The sequence below is a fragment of the Sceloporus occidentalis genome, unplaced genomic scaffold (assembly GCF_023333645.1).
Source record: "Sceloporus occidentalis isolate IW3139 unplaced genomic scaffold, rSceOcc1.0.p SCAF_3, whole genome shotgun sequence".
Classification (NCBI taxonomy): Eukaryota; Metazoa; Chordata; class Lepidosauria; order Squamata; family Phrynosomatidae; genus Sceloporus; species Sceloporus occidentalis.
Genome location: NW_028316983.1, coordinates 249067043 through 249087629, shown reverse-complemented (window position 1 = coordinate 249087629; position 20587 = coordinate 249067043). Strand labels below are relative to the sequence as shown.

Genomic DNA, 20587 nt, shown 5'->3' with positions numbered 1-20587 from the left:
GAAGTTTAGCCTGGAGAAAAGAAGGTTAAGAGGTGATATGACAGCCCTGTTTAAATATTTGAAGGGATGTCATATTGAGGATGGAGCAAGCTTGTTTTCTGCTGCTCCAGAGAACAGAAGCCGGAGCAACGGATGCAAGCTCCAGGAAAAGAGATTCCAGCTCAACATACGGAGGAACTTCCTACTTCCTGAGAGTAAGGGCTGTTCGACAGTGGAACAGACTCCTTCCTCGGAGTGTAGTGGAATCTCCTTCTTTGGAGGTCTTTAAGCAGAGGCTGTATGGCCATCTGTCAATGGGGATGCTTTGATTTGGATTTCCTGCATGGCAGAATGGGGTTGGACTGGATCAGGGCCCTTGCGGTCTCTTCCAACTCTATGATTCTATGATTCCTCTGAGGCTGAGAGACTGTGACTTGCCCAAGGCCACCCAGTCGTTTTCACGGCTGAGCCCAGATTCAAACCCTGGTTTCCAGAGTCATAAAGGCCCAATTAGTGTCAAGGCTGGTTTCACTTAAACACAGAGTACAAACTTGCTAACAAATTAGAATAATAGAATCATAGAGTTGGAAGAGACCACTAGGGCCATCCAGTCCAACCCCATTCTGCCATGCAGGAAATCCAAATCAAAGCATCCCTGACAGATGGCCATCCAGCCTCTGTTTAAAGACCTCCAAGGAAGAAGACTCTATCACCCTCCGAGGGAGTGCAAAAGGGCTTGTTTGGAAGTCAGGCACAACGCTCAACCGGGTCCTCTTCTCACAGAGGCAGACGGTAGCATCCGCTCCGACATAAGGTGTTGCACAAGCACCCATTCATTGCAGGCCAAGAGGCTAGACTGCCAGGCCATTGACACAACAAACGCCTCTCTGTGCCACAAAGTGGCTGCGGCCGCTTGTCCTCCCCAACGTGGATTGCCGTCTGGCAGGCTCCGGGCCAACCCTCTTCTCCAGCGGGAGAACGCAAGGAGAAAAGAGCTGCCCTTCCTGCTTCTGAAATCAATGAAGGCCAGAGCAGGCATGGAGTAACCAATCTAATTTAAGCCCCGGAAGCCAGCAGGGGAGGAAGGGGATGTGGAAGAGGGAGAGGGGTTGCTCTTGTTACTCACCAGCATGACAACGCACCAGTTCAAGATCCCCCGGTAGTTGCTGTAGCCGCTGGCAGAGCTCAGCAGGGAATCCTGTAGTCTGTGGCACCTGCGTAGGAAGGGAGAAGCAAGGGGTTAGAAGGGAAGGGAGAATAGCACAGCAGTGGCAGTGCGGACGCAGACGGAAAGGAATTCCATGCAGGGAAAGAGGGCTGAGGGAACAGAGCAGGGAGAGAACAGCTCCAGAAAGCAGAAAGGAACCTGGGATAGTACTGAGGCAGGTTAAACATCTGCATCCTAAATACACCATCTAGCCATGGGATCATAGAGTTGGAAGAGACCACAAGGGTCATCCAGTCCAACCTCCTGCCATGCAAGAACTCTCAATCAAAGCATCCCTGACAGATGGCCACCCAGCCTCTGTTTGAAACCCTTCAAAGGAGACTCCATTAAACTCCAAGGCAGGAGTGTGTTTGTTGACTGTCAAACAGCTCTTATTGTCAGGAGGTTCCTCCTAATGTTGAGGTGGATCTCTTTTCCTCTAGTTTGATTCTAGGATTCTATGAATCCATTGCCCTGCATCCTATTCTCTGGAGCAGCAGAAAAGAAGCTTGCTCCATCCTCAATACGATAGCCCTTCAAATACTTACCACCTCTTAGCCATCGCTTCTCCTGGCTGAACTCAGCCCTGCCCCCCCGGACCATCCCAGCCCCACCTGAAATTCCTGCCCCCCCAAAATACTTTTCTAGTAACAAAAAAAAAAAAAAAAGCCAAGGCGGTTCTAGGCTGCATAATATTGTTTTGGTTTGTATTTGCATTGAGGGGCTGGGAAAGGGATTATTTATGAACTCTATTTGATTGTAATGTTTATGTTTTTTTATTTAATTGCTACCTTATTTATACTGTTTGTTGTTTTTGTTATTTTGTATTGGTCAGGAGATTGGTTTGTATCTTATTGTAATTTTTTGTATTGTACAGTCGGCCCTTCTTATACATGGATTTTTTATACACAGATTCAAGCATCCACGGTTTGAAAATGTTCAAAAAAGTATACATTTCAAATATCAAACCTTGATTTCCCCATTTTTATAAGGGACACCATTTTGCTACATCATTATATTTAACGGGACTTGAGCATCGACGGATTTTGTGATCCACGATGGATCTTGCAACCAAACCCCAGCGGATAACAAGGGCCCACTGTATCTTCTTTACTGTTGTTAGCCGCCCGGTTTCCCCGCGATTGGGAGGGATACAAATAAATCTATATGATTATATATTATTATGCAGAGCCTTGGCGGCGCAGTGGTTCAATGCTGTCCTGCAGCCAGCCACTCAAAACCTTAAGGCTGTGAGTTCAAGACGAGTGAAAGGGCTCAAGCTCAGCTCAGGCTTGCATCCTTCCGAGGAGGTGGCTAAAATGAGTCCTGATTGTTGGGGGCAATTCGCTTACAGCTGTAAACCACTTTGGGAGTGCTTAAGTGCACTGATAAGCGGTATAGAAATGAAGATGTTTGTATGACTTGCCCAGTATCACCCAGTGGGTTTCCACTGCCAAGTGGTGATTTGAACCCTGGTCTCCCAACGGCATTGCCCAATGCTCAGACCATGACCCCATGCTCAACGTATGCACACACAGAGGATGCAACCCACTTCCTCTGCTGAAAAATAATCAAGTAACTTCCCCACTTTCCTTTCCCTCTCAGCTGCTTCTGTTCTGCAAAACTCTGGTAATTCTCTCTTCATATGTCCACATGAGTTATTCCCCCGTGGGACCAACTGTAGGATGTTCCTTAATCCCAGGCATTAGTCCCGGAACTGAGAGTGTTGCTTTAGCATTAATCACAGGCCCTCAGTCTGTCTGGATAATCCTCTTATCTCTGCCTCTCTGCTGACCGGGGGTCACTCGCAGCACGTGCCAACGGACAAGAGCAAAAGGCCTGCCCTCCCATCCGTCCATCCATCCCACAACAACTCCAGGGAAAAGGCCAGGATCTTTGTTGTTGCTGTTGTTGTTAACTGCCCTCAAGTTGCCCCAATTCATGGTGACCCTGGATGAAACATCCCCTCCCCCAAGGCTCTGTTCAGGTCCTGCACTTGCATATCCATGGCCTCATTAATAGACTCCATCTATCTAGCGTGTGGGCTTCCTCTTTCTACCTCCCTCCACCTTTCTTAGCATTATTATCTTTTCTAATGAATTTCATGCCTTCTTCATGATATGGCCAAAGCACATCAGCCTCAGCTTGACTAACTTGGCTTCCAGGGAGATTTCAGGCTTGAAGGAACCATTTCTTTGCCTTTTTGGCCATCCACAGGATCCTCAGTAATCTTCTCCAGCATCACATCTCAAATGAATCCATTTTCGTCCTACCCACTTTCTTCACTGTCCAGCTCTCACATCCAGTGTTGCCAACAAGCCTCAAAGATATTCCCTGGAATATTTTATCAAAATCCAAAATCCCTGGAATTCCCCAATATTTACCAGAATATTCAGTCAAAATCCCCAGAAAGAAATTAATTAAACTCCCCGGAGATTGGCAAGGCTGCTGCTCACATCTGTACATGGAGATGGGGAATACAGTGCTTTAGTCTTCAGTTGTAGACTCTTTAGGTGCTTGTCCCGTTCTTTCATAGCTTCCCTTCCCGTTCCTAATCTTCATCTCATTTCTTGACTGCAGTCTACTTTCTGATCAATGTTTAATCCAAGGTATGGGATCTCTTTTAACTATTCCAACTTTCTCATTCTCTAGGTTGAATGTACATAGCTCCTCCATTATCATTATTTTTGTTATCTTTGGCGGGTTACAGACCGCCCATTTGGGGCGGGCTGTACCCGCCCCTTTCCCCGCTGTATCAGGGCCTCAGTGTCCAGAGCGGCAGCCGCTGAGGCCCCGATCCACCACTTTCCGGGCTGCAGGGAAGCGGCAGAAGGCCGCTTCCCTGCAGCCTGGAAAGCGGTGTCCTTGGGACCAAACCAGGAAGGAGCTGCGAAACGGAGCTTCTTCCTGCTCCGCGCTAAGGGCGCACTAGACACCCTGGCGCGGAGCGAGGACGTCACTTCTGCACCGCCCCGTATAGGGGCGGCGTGGTCATGATGTCCTCATGGCGGTGGCCGTGTGGAACGGCCGCCGCCATTTTGTGCGCGCTCCGCACGTCCTAGGGTTGGGGGCATCCAGAAAGGACGCCCCTTTTTAACCCTAGCACGTGCGGAGCGCATACTAAAGTGCCCATTTGTAATGGGCCTTTGTGTTCAATAAGAAGCCTGCCTTTGCACTTTCCTCTTTGATCTTCCTTAGTAGTTCTTGGTCTGCTACATATGTTTTCTGCTAGTAGTATGGTGTCATCCACTAATCTTAGTTTGTTAATATTCCTTCCTCCTACCTTTATCCCTCCTTCCTCCATGTCTGAACTTGCTTTTCATGATATCTTCTGCATACAATTTGAATAAACAGGGTCATAACACTACCTGTCCATCACACATTGCCGCTAGGGCTTAAACATATAAGATGTTGGTGGCACATGTCCAGACCTTGGCATTTCATCTTGGCTCCGCGCCCATCAGCCTCTCTCTCTCCTCACCTGCCAACAAGTGCTCCCAGATCAAAGGCCACGCTTCGTTTCTGTATGCACGCTTGTGACTTTCCTTTCCGGAGGTATGGGAAGAAACCCACAATTCTGGTTGGGACAAACATGACTGCAAGGCTCAAAGATCCCACAACGACACACAAGACACTATCTTGAGGCACACCAAAGTCATACTGGTCAAGATCTGTGCTCTGAGTGATCCACCTTGGCAACTAGAAGACCCCTCCCCACCAACGTCACTGGAACAGAACATGCTCCCTTACATATGGAGTCAAATTCTTGAACATCTACACCAGCATCGTCTGGAGACATGAAAGCCCAGGGAAACAATCTGGAAAAAAACAGGGAAAACTCCCCCCCCCCCAAAAAAAAAAAAAACCTTCATCCCAAAAAAACTGGGGGGAAATGGGTTATGAAATATACTCTTTCAGAATGAAAAATAAAACACTGCTTAAAACTGGGTATTCACATATTTAAAACTATGTACAGTGGGCCAGGTACCAAAATCTGTGGATGCTCTGGTCTTGTTATATACAATGGCCTAGTAAAATGGTGTCCCTTATATAAAATGGCCAAATCAAGTTTTGCTTTTTGGAGATATAATACACACACACACACACACACACACACACACAATCTAGCTGTGGATGGTTGAATCTGTGGAGGCTGAATCCATAGATACAAAGGGCTGACTGTATCTCACATCATTGCAATTCCTGGCCTTGGTTTCTTCTTTGCTCATTCCTTTTTATGGGGGTGAGTGTTGTATGTCTGTTGGTCACAATGGAGGACTAGAGGAGACACAATAATTTTCTTTTACTAAAGATGCTAAGTTTCTCCTGTTTGTTTTTGCCAGCAACTCAATTCACGGTGGTACAGTGGTCTCAAGCCTGGAACAGTCTTTCATGGGGCCAAGCCATACTTGTAACTGTTGGTGACTCAACTTCCCTCACCTTTAGGGTGCTTTACTGTTCCTACACCATTCAGTTTCCAATAATTCTAGTGTTCCCCCCTAAAAATCTTCTACACAGGGCTGGATTTCACAATGTCTGATGCTGATTCCTGAAACTGAGTTGCCCAAGCATTGTCCAACTCTGGCTGGGTGGATGGTAAGAAAAAGAAGGGACCCAACCAACAACAGAAGGCCTATGTGGTTTCTGGTCAGAGAAGAAGAACCAATTCCAAACCCCAGGAGAACTTTTTAGACCCATTACAGGTCCTCTGCGGAAGAACAGCTGGAATGCAATTGCACACAAGCCAGACTTTCCAACTCTGAGGTGTATAAACTTGTACCAGATGATGCTAAACTCCAAAATTATGAAAGAAGTACTTCCTATGCTCTCATTTTTAGCAAATCCACAAATAAAATCTAAAATGCTTAAAAGAACATTTTGGGGACAGGATGCACATTAGGGAGTACAGCCCTCCAATGTCTTACAATGGGACCAATGCGGCCTCCCACTCTATTTGAAAGCCAGCCAGAACTGAAGAACTATTCCCTCATTATCTTATTGATAATTGTCAGTCTTTCCTCGTGGATCAAGGCGGGGAACAACAAGAGACCCACAAATAAGTGATACTGAGATAAGCAGCCATGGCTATTAATGCAAAAGGGCAAAGCTCACATGGAAAACAAGATGCTTCCTCATTGAGACACCTTCCACAGGATAATCACAACGGAGCGGATGTGTGTCAAGCCAGAGCTATAAGTCAGGCAGTGCCTGGGTGTGCCTTCACAAAACACAAGGCTCTTTGTGTAACTCCCTTGCTCCATAGCCAGCAACCTTCTGATAGCCACATATGCAACGGGTTCATCATCTGGAAGAGAAAGCACAGCCACAGAGCTGGAAGAAACCTCAAGGACCATCTGGTCCAGAGGTGGCCATCCAACCTGTGCTTAAAGACCTCTGAAGATGGAGAGTCCACCATACTCTGAGATAGTATACTCCACCCTCAAGGAAGAAATTACCAAGGCACTGGAATCCCTTTTCTTGTCATTTCAAGCCACTGCTTCTTGTTGTGGCAGCTTCCGGAGCAGCAGAAAACAAGCTGGCTCCATCTTCTCCATGACATTTCTTCGGATACTTAAGGATTGCTATCGCGTCACCTCTCAGCCTTCTCTTCTCCAAGCCAAACCTACCCATTTCCCTAAGCCATTCCTCACAGTTGGTCACCTTCCTCTGGACACATTTCACTTTGCTGATATCCCAAACATACCCAGTTATGAACTGTCCCTCATTAAGCTTCGTTTCCAGAACTTTATCACCTTGGACAGACATGTGCCAGCCTGCTGATATCCTTCTTGAACTGTGGCACCCAGAATTGGACATAATATCCAGGTGAGGTCCAACAGAATGGTATAAATTCATCTCCATTATCCTGGCTGGATTAATTCTATGCATTGCATGTAGAATTGCCTTAGAGGACAGCCCCAAAGTGCAATTTGTTGAGTACCTTTCCTCTCTAGCCCAAAACTTTCTTGGAGGCTGTCTCACTCTGGTGTCCCAGTTGTGCGATCCTTCTCCCGGGACACTCGCCCAGTAGCTACGCCAATATCTTTTTAATAGGCACCAAGCTTTCAATATGGGGTCAGATTTTTATTTGTTGAGATTGTTCCAGTGGCATGTTGAGTCCATTTTAATTGATTGGTGGTTGGCTATTGCTGGCTTTTCTATTATCAGCTGTCCCAATTTTTAAAATCGCCATAAGACCCTTCAGCTAAGCCACTGGGAAGAGGCTTCCCCAGAGTCACCCAGCGGGTTTCCAGGGCTGAGCATCAATTTGAACCCTGGTCTCTGGTGTCGTAGTCCAACACTCAAAACCACTGCACCAGACTGGCTCCCTTAAATTGTGTTATGTAACTTTTTTTTATAGTTGACAGTTTAATTTGGTTTAATCTTGATTTTTTTGTATGCTTTTAACGGTAATGTTTTGAAGGTGTAAGCCACTCTGAGTCCCAGTCTTGGGGAAAAGGCGGGATATAAACTTCATAATAATTTTCAAGTCTACCCCTCCAGTACCCCACAAAAGAGATACCATTTTGCAAGTGCAGGAGAAGCATTTTTGGCACTTACAAACTCCTCTCTTCTTCTTCTTTCCAAATTTACACAACTGTGCTGATGGCCCAATCTCAATGAGGGAGTTGACTTCAAACCCCATTGAACGTCTCCAAAAAAACACCACTTTCATTCACAGTTGAGTACAGTCCAAAACACCCATCTGAGTCGAGTTCGGGAACACAGCAGGCTGATTTGCCTGAGGAAACCAAGGCATGCTTCTGGGTCTGCACTGGAAATCCTCCAAGCTTTGACACAGCTCATCTCAAAGGCGTTTGAACAGAAGGATCTGGTCCCTGTGTCTCCTGGAACAGAAGAAGATGCTCCCTTTCTGAAGTCAGCACACTTCTCTCTCTGATTCTCCAGCAGATTCCACTTGATCAGACCCACATGAGGCTTTTTAGATCAGGATGCAACAGCAAGCGACTCCCTGCCCTGCAACTTGAGCAACAGGGGACCCAAAAGCACCACACACTGCATCCATCTGGCCAAGGGGAAAAGAGGCAGATGCTCTTCCACCTGCCCAAGGCACCAACTTGTTGGCATTTAGGATGAAAATATGGATGACCAAATGCCAAAGGCCTCTTGGTCCGATTGACCAGAATGCTGTTGCTAACAAGAGCCAAGAAGTCAAGGTGTGGGGACTTCCAACCTGGCTTCTCCCCGCAAGGGAAAATTTGCACAACTGGGCAAGGATGGAAATCATGCAACGCCTCGGATGTTACGACTGCAACTCCCAGGATTCCTCAACAAGCAGGTAATGGTGGTTAGGGCTGATGGGAACTGCAGTTCAACAACATATGGAAGGCTGCACAATCCCCACCCATGTGCAAAAGTAATAGTTTAATGCAGCATCCAATTTGCAGATTAGGCACCAGCACAGGAAGTGGTTTGAGTCTTGACCTTGGACTCTGGGAGTTTGTTGCACTGTTGTGTGCCTTCATGTCATTCCCAACTTAGGGCAACCCTAAGGACATTGCTTGGCAAGATTTGATCAGAGGTTTGCCTTTGCCTTCCTCAAAGACTAAGAGAATGTGACTTGGTCACATATTGGGTTTCCATGGCCAAGTGGGAATTTGAACCCTGGTTTCCAGAGTCAAAGTCCAATGCTCAGACAACTCGCCCACACTGACTCCAGGAGGCCAGGGTTCAAATCCCCACTCGGCCATGGAAATCCACTGAATGATAGCCTGAAAAACCCACAAAAACCATGTGGCCATGTTCTGAAAGAATTTATTCCTGACATTTCGCCTGCAGAGAAAAAGATGCCAGCCACAGATGCAAACAAAACACCAGGAATAAATTCTTCCAGAACATGGCCCCATCGCCCAGAAGACCCACAAAAAACTATGGTGCCGGCTGAGAAAGCCTTCGATCTCATGGGATGGTCTTTGGGCAAACATGGCAAAGAGGGTGACCTACCTCACAGAAATAATGAAAACAAACAGGAAATGAATATAAAGTGTGTGTGTGTGTTTGTGTATAAAGGTATTAAATCAGTAAAATAACCAATAATTCAAAGTGATCAGCCATGTAACTCTTCTCGGTGGCCTTGGGCAAGATAAGAGGAAGAAAATAACTAATCTCTGAATAATTCTTGCCAATAAAACTATATATTATGCATTATAATATATTATTTCCCCAGGGGAAAATATATTTTAGAGCCAGTGTAATATAGGGGTTTGAGCGTGGGACTAGGCTTCCAGGAGACCAGGGACTGAATCCCCCGTCACACCCTTACAATAATTTGAAAGCAAATACAGTGGCCCCTTCACATTTGCTGGGTTTAGGGGTAAAGGATCTCAGATACAAAAACCACTGTTCTCCAGGTCCTCCAGTGCAACTCTATGGTCCACATCCTTCCAGAAGGTGACCAAAGAACACACTGCAGGACCTACAAGTGCCTAGAGAAGTGTTTTTCCTAGTAACCTCTAGCTCCTCCAGCGCAACTCTATGGTCAGCATCTGGCAGAGTTGTGCTGGAAGACCCAGAGAGGACAGATTAAGCAAAACCATAAACAATAAAATCTGCAAATGTCAAAGCTGCAAATGTGGAGGGCCAACTCTACTGAAAAAAAGGACACACAAAGACACAAGGAAGGCAACAGCAACCCCCCCCCCCCCCGAACAAACCTTGTTAATAAAACCCTCTGAGAGAGTCAATTTAAAAGCACAGAACCCACAACAAATTCCAGTTTGCCAGGTGCCTGGAACCATGACCCCTGGCTTATCCATTGGGTATGGAGACACTCACACCAGTGACCATTGCCTGTTACAGAACACACTTGCCAGGCCCCCTTCTAAAGCCACATTTGCCAAGGAGGTGGACAAGGCACTTTTGCAATGCCTCCTCTAAACACACACACACACAGCGGCAAGGACGCAAGGCTCCTCCATACTGCTCTGCCCCAGCACTGGGCCCCTGTTCCATCCCAAGGAAAACAAAGGGAACCCACACATATACACACAACACTTTCAAGAAAACACGCCTGCTGACACAAAGGCAAGGGCCTTCTGTTTGCAGAGCAGGCAAGGCTCAGCCTGCCAAAAACCTGTTGCTGGAGAGACCTAGTAGGATCAAGGAAGTTGGTCTGCCTATCCAGGAGTTGGCTCAGCACCAAAGCAAGGCAAGGTTGTGGGAAAAGGTCAGTTAGTAAGAGGACCCAGGTTTCCCTGGCACCGCAAAGCCAGCAAGACCTACCTTCCAGGGCCGCTGCAATCCAGGTACATGATATCCCCAGAGAGGGGCATCCTGGTCAAGGGCACAGCCCTGGGAAGGGACTGTTTTCTAAACAGAGAAGCTAACCTGCTTTGCATCTCGCAGGTGCATTTTACCAAGGTCTTGGGTGCCTTTGACATGCAAAACAGCTTGGCTGTACCTGCCCAAAGCCTTCAAAGATGTCCACATCGCAACTACACCTTCCCTGAAGACCACCTTTATGCACATACAACCAACTCATTCATTGCTATAACAGATCTATTCCTAGGCACTTCACTCCATGAAACAGATGAAATAGACTTAAGTTTACGAAACCATATGCTACCCATTTCTTTCTCTTAGTCTCTTGGAGTGTGTCCAAAGGAGGGTGACCAAAGTGGTGAAAGGTCTGGAAACCATGCCCTACAAGGAATGACTTAGGGAATGACTAGGGATGTTTAGTTTGGAGAAGAGATGGTTAAGGGGTATTATGATAGCCCTGTTTAAATACTTGAAGGGATATCATATTGAGGATGAAGCAAGCTTCTTTTCTGCTGCTCCAGAAAATAGGACCCAGAGGAATGAATGCAAGCTCCAGGGGAAAAGATTCCACCTAAACATTAGTCTTCTCAGAAAAGACTTCTCAGTCTTCTCAGAAAAGGCAAAGGGTGCTCAACCTGAGGATAATGGAGCAGAGGACAGAATAGGGGAATCTCAGCACAGAATAAGTAAAGAGATAGTAGAAGAATACCTTGTTAATCTAAATGAATTTAAGTCTCCAGGACCAGATGAACTACATCCAGGGGTATTAAAAGAATTGGCAAATGTAATATCGGAGCCATTGGCAATAATAGTCTTTGAGGACTCCTGGAGAACAGGAGAAATCCCAGCCGACTGGAGGAGGGCAAACGTTGTCCCCATCTTCAAAAAGGGGAAGAAAGAGGATCCAAACAATTATCGGCCAGTTAGTCTGACCTCAATCCCAGGAAAGATTCTAGAGCAGATCATTAAACAGAGAGTCTGTGAACATCTAGAAGGCAATGCCATCATCACAAAAGTCAACATGGGTTTCAGAGAAAGAAGTCATGCCAGACAAACCTAATCTCTTTCTTTGATAAAATGACCAGCTTGGTAGATGAAGGGAATGTTGTGGATGTAGTAGATCTTGATTTCAGTAAGGTCTTTGACAAGGTTTCCCATGACATTCTTGCAAACAAGCTTCTAAAATGTGGGCTAGACAAAGGAACTGTTAAATGGATCTGCATTTGGTTGACCGGCCGAACCCAAAGGGTGCTCAACGATGGCTCTTTTTCCTCCTGGAGGGAAGTGACCAGTGGGGTCCCACAGGGCTCTGTCCTGGGCCCAGTGTTATTCAACATCTTTATCAATGACCTGGATGACAGAATTGGGAGCACACTTATCAAATTTGCAGATGACACCAAATTAGGAAGAATAGCTAATACTCCAGAGGACAGGATCAAGATTCAAAATGACCTGAATAGACTAGAAAGCTGGGCCAAAGCTAACAAAATGAAATTCAACACGGAGAAATGTAAGGTATTGCACTTAGGGCAGAAAAATAAAATGCACAGATATAGGATTATGGGAGACACATGGCTGAATGAAAGTACATGTGAAAGGGATCTAAGAGTCCAAGTAGACCAGAAGTTGAACATGAGTGAACAGTGTGATGCGGCAGCTAAAAAGGCCAATGCAATTTTAGGCTGCATCTTGATCTAGACACTATACTTTAAGAGAAGTAATAGTGCCACTGTATTCTGCTCTGGTCAGGCCCCACCTGGAATATTGTGTCCAGTTCTGGGCGCCACAATTCAGAAAGGACATTGAGAAACTGGAGCGTGTCCAGAGGAGGGCAACTAAAATGGTGAAGGGTCTGGAAACCATGCCCTATGAGGAATGACTTAGGGAACTGGGGATGTTTAGCCTGGAGAAGAGAAGGTTAAGAGGTGATATGATAGCCCTGTTTAAATATTTGAAAGGATGTCGTGTTGAAGAGGGAGCAAGCTTGTTTTCTGCTACTCCAGAGAACAGGGCCCGGAACAATGGATGCAAGCTCCAGGAAAAGAGATTCCACCTGAACTTCCTGACAGTAAGGGCTGTTCACAGTGGAATGCACTCCCTCCTCGGAGGGTGATAGAGTCTCCTTCCTTGGAGATCTTTAAGCAGAGGCTGGATGGCCATCTGTCGGGGATGCTTTGATTTGGATTTCCTGCATGGCAGAATGGGGTCGGACTGGATGGCCCTTGCGGTCTCTTCCAACTCTATGATTCTATTCTATGATTAGGAGGAACTTCCTGACATTAAGGGCTGTTTCACAGTGGAATACTACACTCCCTCGGAGATTGTGGTGGAGTCTCCTTCCTTGGAGGTCTTTAAACAGAAGCTAGATGTCCATCAATCAGGGATGCTACAAGATCCCTTTGCATAGATATCCTACACATAAATGCATCTAATAAAGACATATGTAAAAACCCCTAAATAAAGCCAAGACACCTTTTGCCTTTTGAACTGACATGTTTTAAATTGTTTTAGATTCACAGAATCCTAGAGTTGGAATGTTCCCACAGAAGCCATCCAAATCCAACTCCCGGCTCAGTGCAGGATCTCCAGCTAGAGCATCCCCAGAAGCAGATTGTTTTTAGTTCTATGGATAATCACATCTTTGCAATGAAGTTTGTATGTCTTACTTAGGCTTTTATGTATGCTCTTCCTGTGCTTTTTACAATGAAGAACAAGTTCATTTACAAACTCCTTTGAGAGCCTAAATACCTTGAAGGCACCAGGTTCCATCTGAGCTTGGAAGCTAAGCAGGATCAGCCCTGGCTAGTACTTGGACAGAGGACTGCCAAGGAACATCAAGCACTGTGGGCTGTATTTTAGAGGATGGCAACGTCAAGCCACTTTGACCAAGAAAGCCCCATAAAATTCATGGGTTCGATGAAGGCCGACAGGTAACCTGAAGGCACACACACACACACTAAAGCTGCTCCAAATCCCAGATTTCAGGGTGAAAGTGTGAATAATTAATTAATTACCATTCCTCTGCTCCATAAGGGCATGAAGAGTAGAACACACACAAAACGCAGGACTGACAAGGCTCCGACCCACTGCACTCTCTGACTGCCCTAGGACAGGGATGGGACTCGTGTACCATCTCAGACGCTGCAGAAGTGCAATCCCCAGCATCCCCCTCCATTAGGCTGTCTAGGGACAGGGGCTGGCAGGCCAACATACTCTACAGAGGCTGCATTACATCCATCCCTGCCTTAAGACCATTCTGCTCCAGGCACGAAGTTCACATTGTGAACGGATCAGCACCAACTCTGCATCCTTCATGCAGCACCATGTGTTGGCTGCCATCCCTCGCAAAGCAATGTTGCTTCATACACAACGTTATGTGCAGCAACATAGCCCTCAGCTCCTGTCTGAGTCAATGAAGGCAAGCAGGTGAAAGTATGAAAGGCCCTAAGATTCGCACGCATGTCCCCATTAGCCACATGGCTTCTTCTTCCTCTTGGTGTAAGGACACAGTGTTGGAATCACTCTAAGATTCACCACAGTGTTCCAGGAGAGCCATTCTACACCAGCCTTCCTCAACCTAGTACTTAGGCTGGCTGGGGGATTCTGGGTGTAGCAGTGAAATACATTTGGAGGACTCTCCCCAGGTTAGGGAAAGATGTACTTTACCACAAATGGGCATGATCCAGAGGACTGTACTGTCCAATTTTTGGTTCCTATGGAATGCCTGAAGTCTTCAGCTGCACCTTTTTGGTGACTGGAAGTGATAACCCACCACTTCCAGTTATCTCTGTCCTTTCTGAGGGAGAGTGGATGTCATCATCATCATCATCATCATCATAGAATCATAGAGTTGGAAGAGACCTCAAGGACCATCCAGTCCAACCGTCCTGCCATGCAAGAACTCACAATCAATGCAGCTCCAACAGATGACCATCCAGCCTCTGTTTAAAGACCTCCAAAGGAGACTCCACCACCCTCCAAGGCAACATCTTCCACTGTGGAACAGCTCTTCCTGTCAGGAAGTTCTTCCTAATGTTAAGCTGGAATCTCTTTTCCTGTAGGTTGCATCCATTGTTCCAGGTCAACAAGCTTGCTCCATCCTCTACATGACACCCCTTCAGATACTTAAACAGGGCTATCATATACTCTCTTAGCCTTCTCTTCTAGGCTAAACATATCCACAGCTCCCTAAGTCTCTCTTCATAAGGCATGGTTTCCAGACTCAAAAGCAATATGTGGCAGGTTTTCTACAATGAACATGTGTGTTCACAGCACAAACCAACTTTTTAAAAGCCAAATGTCTGCTATGCGTTCCAGAACCTTTACTGGGTATCAAGGGCCGCACTGGGCCTGTCCAAGGGCCACAGGCTGCAAGATTCCCACTTTGCCCTACCCCTATCCCTACCCCTTTACATTATATACCAAATGAAAGGGCCTTCCAGACTTCCACCCATGCTGTCCAAAAAGGAGGACCAAAGAGCATCCTTCCTAGGAAAGCATCGGTGTGCTTATGAGTCTGACACGGAGCCGGGACTGTCATCTTTTAGGAAAGTCAAAGTGGCTTCTCAGCGATAAGGAACAGGAGCTAAATTTGTTGGCAGAGACAGAAGGGGTGCAGACAGAAGGCACACCCGTTTGCACAAGGGGACAGAGATGGCAGACAGACACCGTTCCAATGCCCACATGAAGATTTCTTGCGCGCACGTGTGCACTCTCTCTTAACTAGGCCAGCTCAGAGGACCAAAGAACGCTACACACCTGGGCGCATAGAGAGACTGAGGAGCTGCCGGGTGTGTTCTCCCCAAGCTCTGTGCCAAGGGAACATGCCGTGACCTGGATTTGGTACGCTAGGTAAGAGGTTACCTGAGGTGCATACCGGTGTGTGCTATTTTACTTCCGAGATCCACACTACAGAAATTGGGGTTCATTGGGAGGGGCAAAGTGCTGGGGACCCCACGAAGGCAGCTGAGCCGGCCATGGCCACTGCAGGGGGCTGTAGAACTATCTCTCTTCCTACTTAGCCATCTGTCAGGGGTGCTTTGATTGAGAGTTCCTGCATGGCAGGGGGTTGGACAGCATGGCCCTTGGGGTCTCTTCCAACTCTTTGATTCTAGCCAGATGCTTGGTCTCTCTAGCCCAGCAAGGGCAGTTCTGGCTTGCAGCCACTCCTGGTTTCGTTAGGGCAGGAATCTTGCCCACCTTTCCCTGGAGACAAAGCACTGAACCTGGGACTATCTACATAAGAATGTGGGAAGCTGTCCTTATTCCAAATACCTTTTGCACCCATCTAAGCAAGTAATGTCAGCTCTGACTGGCAGCCACATTTCTCTGGGGTTCCAGGCAGGATTCCTCTCTAGCCTTATCTGAAGATGCTAAGAACTGAGCCTGCGGCCTTTTGCAGAGGCAGAGGGGAACCTGTCCTGATACTCAGCCAGACCCTTGGTCCATTAGGCCAGTGTTGCCAACTCTAGCTGGCAGCCACTTCTTTGAATTAGAATTACAGAACTAGATTGGAAAGGAAGGAAGTAAAGAGGTAGGAGTAGGGAGGATTAAGAAGAGTTGCAGGCAAGCTTCCTCTCCAGCCTCACCTGGAGATGTTAGGGATGGAGCCTGGGCCCTCTTACATAGGAAGCTGCCCCTGAACTGGGTCAGGCCCTTGGGGTTCCCACCACCCCATTAAATTCACTCTGACTGGCAGCTGCAGCAACTCTCCAGGGTTTCAGCCTTTTCTTTTTAATCCTCCCGTCCAATTCTGGAGATCCCCAGGACTCACCAGGACCAATCCTACGTAGCTTCAGAAATCAGACAAGACGGGGCAGAACAACAACACTTCTTTGAAGTAGAATTACAGAATAGGACTGGAAAGGAGGTAGGAATAAGGAGGATCAAGAAGAGTAGGAAGTTAGGGATGGTAGGAAAGGAAGGGGAAAAGAGAAAGTAGGAAGAGTGGATTTAAGAGGAAAGCAAAGAACGATTTTGAGAAGAGGCTGGTATAGGAAACAAATTCTGTTTAAAAACTTGCAGCACAAGGGAGGCCATTATTTTTTGAAATAGTCCATTCTGCTATAGTTTGGGTGGTTTTTTCAGGATAAGTGGCCATGTCTCTAAGAGTTTATTCCTGGTGTTGTGCCAGCATCTGTGGCTGGCATCTGTGGCTGCCACAGATGTTGGCAAAACACCAGGAATAAACTCTTCTGGAACATGGCCACATAGCCTGAAAAGCCCACAAAAAACTATGGATGCTGGCCATGAAAGCCTTTGACTTCACAGTCCATCCTCCTCTCCAACAGCTCTTACAGTAAAAAACAAGTTCTTCCCAACGTTTAGTCGGACTCTCCTTTCTTGCCATTTGAATCCACTGGGTTCTGCCACAAACTGGCTCCATCTTCCACTCTAGGTGAGATCCCAACAGATATTTGAAGAGCACTATCACGTCGTCACTCTGCCTTCTCTAGCCTAAACTGCCACTATGGGAAGGGACACACTTACAGACTGCGTGACAAATGCACTTTGGCATCCAAAAGGCTTGAGGTGTCGCAATTGTGGAAAAGAAACCCAGGCAGTGGAATGTTTTGTTGTCATTGTTGTGTGCCTCCAGGCTGTTGACAATCTATGGCCACCCTGTGGCAAATCTATAACTGAGGGCTTGGGGTGTATTCAGAGGAGGCTTGCCACCACCGCCTCCCTCTGAGCGGGGATTTGGACCGTGGCTTCTTGCACTTAGACCACTAGTATACACTGCCTCTCTTCTTCAGATCAACTCTGGCTGCATCTGCACAGCAGAATTAATGAAGCTATGGAATTGTGGTATTTGTAGTTTTGTGTGTTATTTGTCAGAGAGCCCAAGTGCCACAACGAACTACAAATCCCAGGGTTCCACAGAATGAAGCCAAGGCATTTAAAGTGGTGTCAAACTGCATTACTTCTCCAGTGCAGATTTAGCCCCTGACTTATGGCAAACATTATTAATGCAGTACGCAAAGGGATCTTGCAGAGCCTTTGAGAGCAAATGAAAGATAGAGTTTGATATCTTGAACTTTTGTAGACTTGAGCCTACTTCCTCAGATGCATGTTAGGCTCAGGTCTATGAACGCTCATGATAAGCGTCTTCTTCCTTTCTTCCAGTTACGTCTCAAAGGTGCCACGAAATGCCTTTGCAGACTGATCTTCCAGATTCAAGACAGCTAGGCCTTTGAATTATTAATGCAGAAAACCCACAGACTGTTCCCTTAAGCCAGAGAAGAGCCCTGGAGTTGCTGAAGCCTCTCCTCCGGCCACAAACTGCTTCAGCCCTTTGGACTCTGAAGCAAGCCATGAAAACCAAGGACAGAAAAGGAAAAAGGAGGAAGACGGCTTAGAAAGCGGGAGAGCAGAGGATTGAATGGGGCTCAGCCTGAAAAAGCAGGACAGGCAGAGGGAATGAATCATGCAGTTCCTGCTCTGTTTCTGGACTACAACTCCCACCATTCCCCAACACTGCCAAGGCTGGCTTGATGCAGCTGGGACTTGCAGTCCAACAATACCTGTAGGGCAGTATGACCCCCCAACCTAGCTCTGGTTACAAGACCAAAGATGGAGAAGAAGGCAGGAAAATCAAAGCTTGGAAACTGATTTGCTTTAGGGCCAGTGGTACTCTGGATACTGTAGTCCAGAGGGGGGGCGGACTTTTGCCCTGGCATTGAGATGTCAGGGATGCTTTGATTGAGAGTTCCTGCATGGCAGGGGCTGGACTGGGTGGCCCTTGCGGTCGCTTCCAATTCTATGAATCCCCAGCTTTCCTTCTGTCTGGCTGTGGTTCGGTCGTCTGTCATAAGGAACAAGATGGGAGGCAAAGTGATGGTCAGCCTGAGCAGGGAGTCTCTAGACTATGTCTTTTCACACCCCAAAATGCCCCCAGGACTTCCAGGTCCCCCCCCCCAAAAAAAATGGGCTGATTGCATGCAGCAAGTCCATCCACCGCCAGCAATGGCTGCTGGAGCCAAGAAGAGAAAACAGGGATGAATCACAGCAGTTGCAATCCTGACATTTTCGGGGGGGGGGGGGGGAGAAGGCTGCCAAGAATGGGGTCAGAAGGGAAACCTACACAAACACAGCAAAGGGGGAATGACAGGAGACACACCCAGAGCCTCCTTGCAAGAAGAACCCCCTTTTATGGCCATGACTTTGACCCCGGAGAAGGCTTTATTGGAGGGGGGAGCTAATAGCCCCTTCCCTGCAATAAGAAGAGCAGGCGAAGGAAGGTGAATGGGGCTCCTCTCTTCTCTCGCTGCTTGTTGCAGGAAAAGGATCCCAGCCAGACCAGCAACAGACCCAAGAGCTCCCAAAGTCCTTGCAAGGCAGGCTGAGTCCCCCCCCCCACCTTCACACACCCCCACTTACAATGCCAATGGAAAGAGTGAGCTTCCCATCCCAAAACAGACCCCTGCCCCTCAGCCAACAAGCAGCACAAAGGTCCCAAAAGCCACCTCAGAGGGAAGGTAGCCCCCTCCCCACATTTGCAGGCAAAGGGGGGGGGCTTCCCAAGAAGACAAGAAGGGAAGAGGAGGAGGAGGAGAAAAAGAGGGGTGGGTGTCTCCAGGGGGTCTCACACGCTGCCAGGGCCTGCATTTGTCTTCCCTGGCCCCACCTGCCCCAACCCAGGACCACCACCCAGCACCCCTGGAAAATGGGGGTCCAAAGAAAGGAAAAGAGAGGCTCGGAGCTGCACCCAGGACCCCCACTCACCTTTTCTAGAAGGGGGGGGAACATATCAAGGCTTCTTTGGGGGGAGAGGTAATAGCCCTCTTTATGGCGCAGGATACAGACCCATGCTTTTTTGGGGGGAGGGGGATATAGCCTGTTCTTTATTTTGGGAGGGGATACTGAGCCCCTTTATTGGGGGATACAGATTCCTCATTCCTGGTGGGGGCAGTGTCCCCTTTACTGGAGGGAAGAGCTAGAGACCCCTCTTTACTGGGGGGATACACTGCCTGCTTATGGGGCTGGGCCATACTAGGTCTTCTTTATGGGGGGGATGCTGACTTCTCTTTCCTGGGAGGGTTTAAAACACTGTGTCCTCTTTCTTTTTTTTTTTTTTTGGGGGGGGGAGGCAAACCAGGCTCTGGGGAGGAATAAAGCATTCCCCTGACTGGGGGGGGGGGGGGAATACAGACTCTTCATTCCTGGGGAGAGAGAAAGGACTTCAGGAGGGGGGGCACTTAAGGGGGGGGGTAAGAGAGAAAGTCCCCTCTTTTCTGGGGGATTATAAAGTCTCCTCTTTATTTGGGGTGACCTTGGCCCCTTTTATTTGGGACGGAGGACATCAAGCACTAGGGGGGGAGGGTCAAAGCCTTCTTGCTGAGGGGTCTTCCCCCTCCCCCTCAATGACCCCTGGCCCCTCTTTCATTGGGGGAGGGGCATAGGAACTGGGAGGGGGGTCAGACTCTTTTCTGCCTCGTCTTTGTTGGGGGGGTCTCCCTTTTATTTGGGGCGCCCCTGCCCCCTTTTTGGGGGAGGTGCACAAAGTGTCTCCTCCACTGAGGGGGGGGTCAGAGTCTTCTTTATTGGGGGTCCTCCCCATCCCTCCCTTCAACTCAGTGTATCTATATATGGGCGACCCTGGCCCCTTTTGTAATTGTGAGGAGGGGGCCTCAAGTGTCCTTTTCAATGGCGGGGGGGTTCAGAGTCCCCTTTATTGGGGGGCTGATATTGACCCTTCTTTGCTGGGGGCCCTCCCTTCCTTTGAGGCGACCCTGCCCCCTTTTCAATTGTGAGGAGGGGGCCCGGTCTCCTCCTCCTCCTCCTCCCTCACCTGAGGAGCCCTTCTCCGCCGAGGGGCTCCGCTCCTCCGTCCCCGGCGGGTCCTCGGGGGCTCTCCTGGGGGGCTTCCCCGCCCGGGCCCCCCAGCCGACGCCGCCTGCCCTGGGGCTGGGGCTGGGGCTGGGGCTGGGGAGGCGAAGGGCTCTCCTTGCCGCCATGGCTGTCTCCTCGCTCGGCCATCTCCTCCGCCTCTGAGGAGCCCGAGGCCGCCGCCGCCGCTTGGCTCTGGCTCTGGCTCTGGCTCTGGCTCGCTCGCAGAAGCAGCAGCAGCGGACCTCCGCCGGGCCCCGCCCCCTCGCAGCCGCCCCAGGGCGCCTCCAT

At 48.2% G+C, this 20587-nt stretch overlaps 1 protein-coding gene across 1 annotated transcript in view; it reads right to left on the bottom strand.

The window, feature by feature from the left end:
• The window catches only part of DGAT1 (diacylglycerol O-acyltransferase 1), a 43402-nt gene extending 22815 nt beyond the window's left edge, over positions 1-20587 (bottom strand). Inside the window, exons 1-2 of the mRNA XM_089518417.1 lie at positions 20259-20587; positions 1106-1193 (exon numbers count right to left, since the gene is read on the bottom strand). Of these exons, the coding sequence (XP_089374543.1) occupies positions 1106-1193; positions 20259-20587 (417 nt within the window). The remainder of the gene's footprint in view (positions 1-1105; positions 1194-20258) is intronic.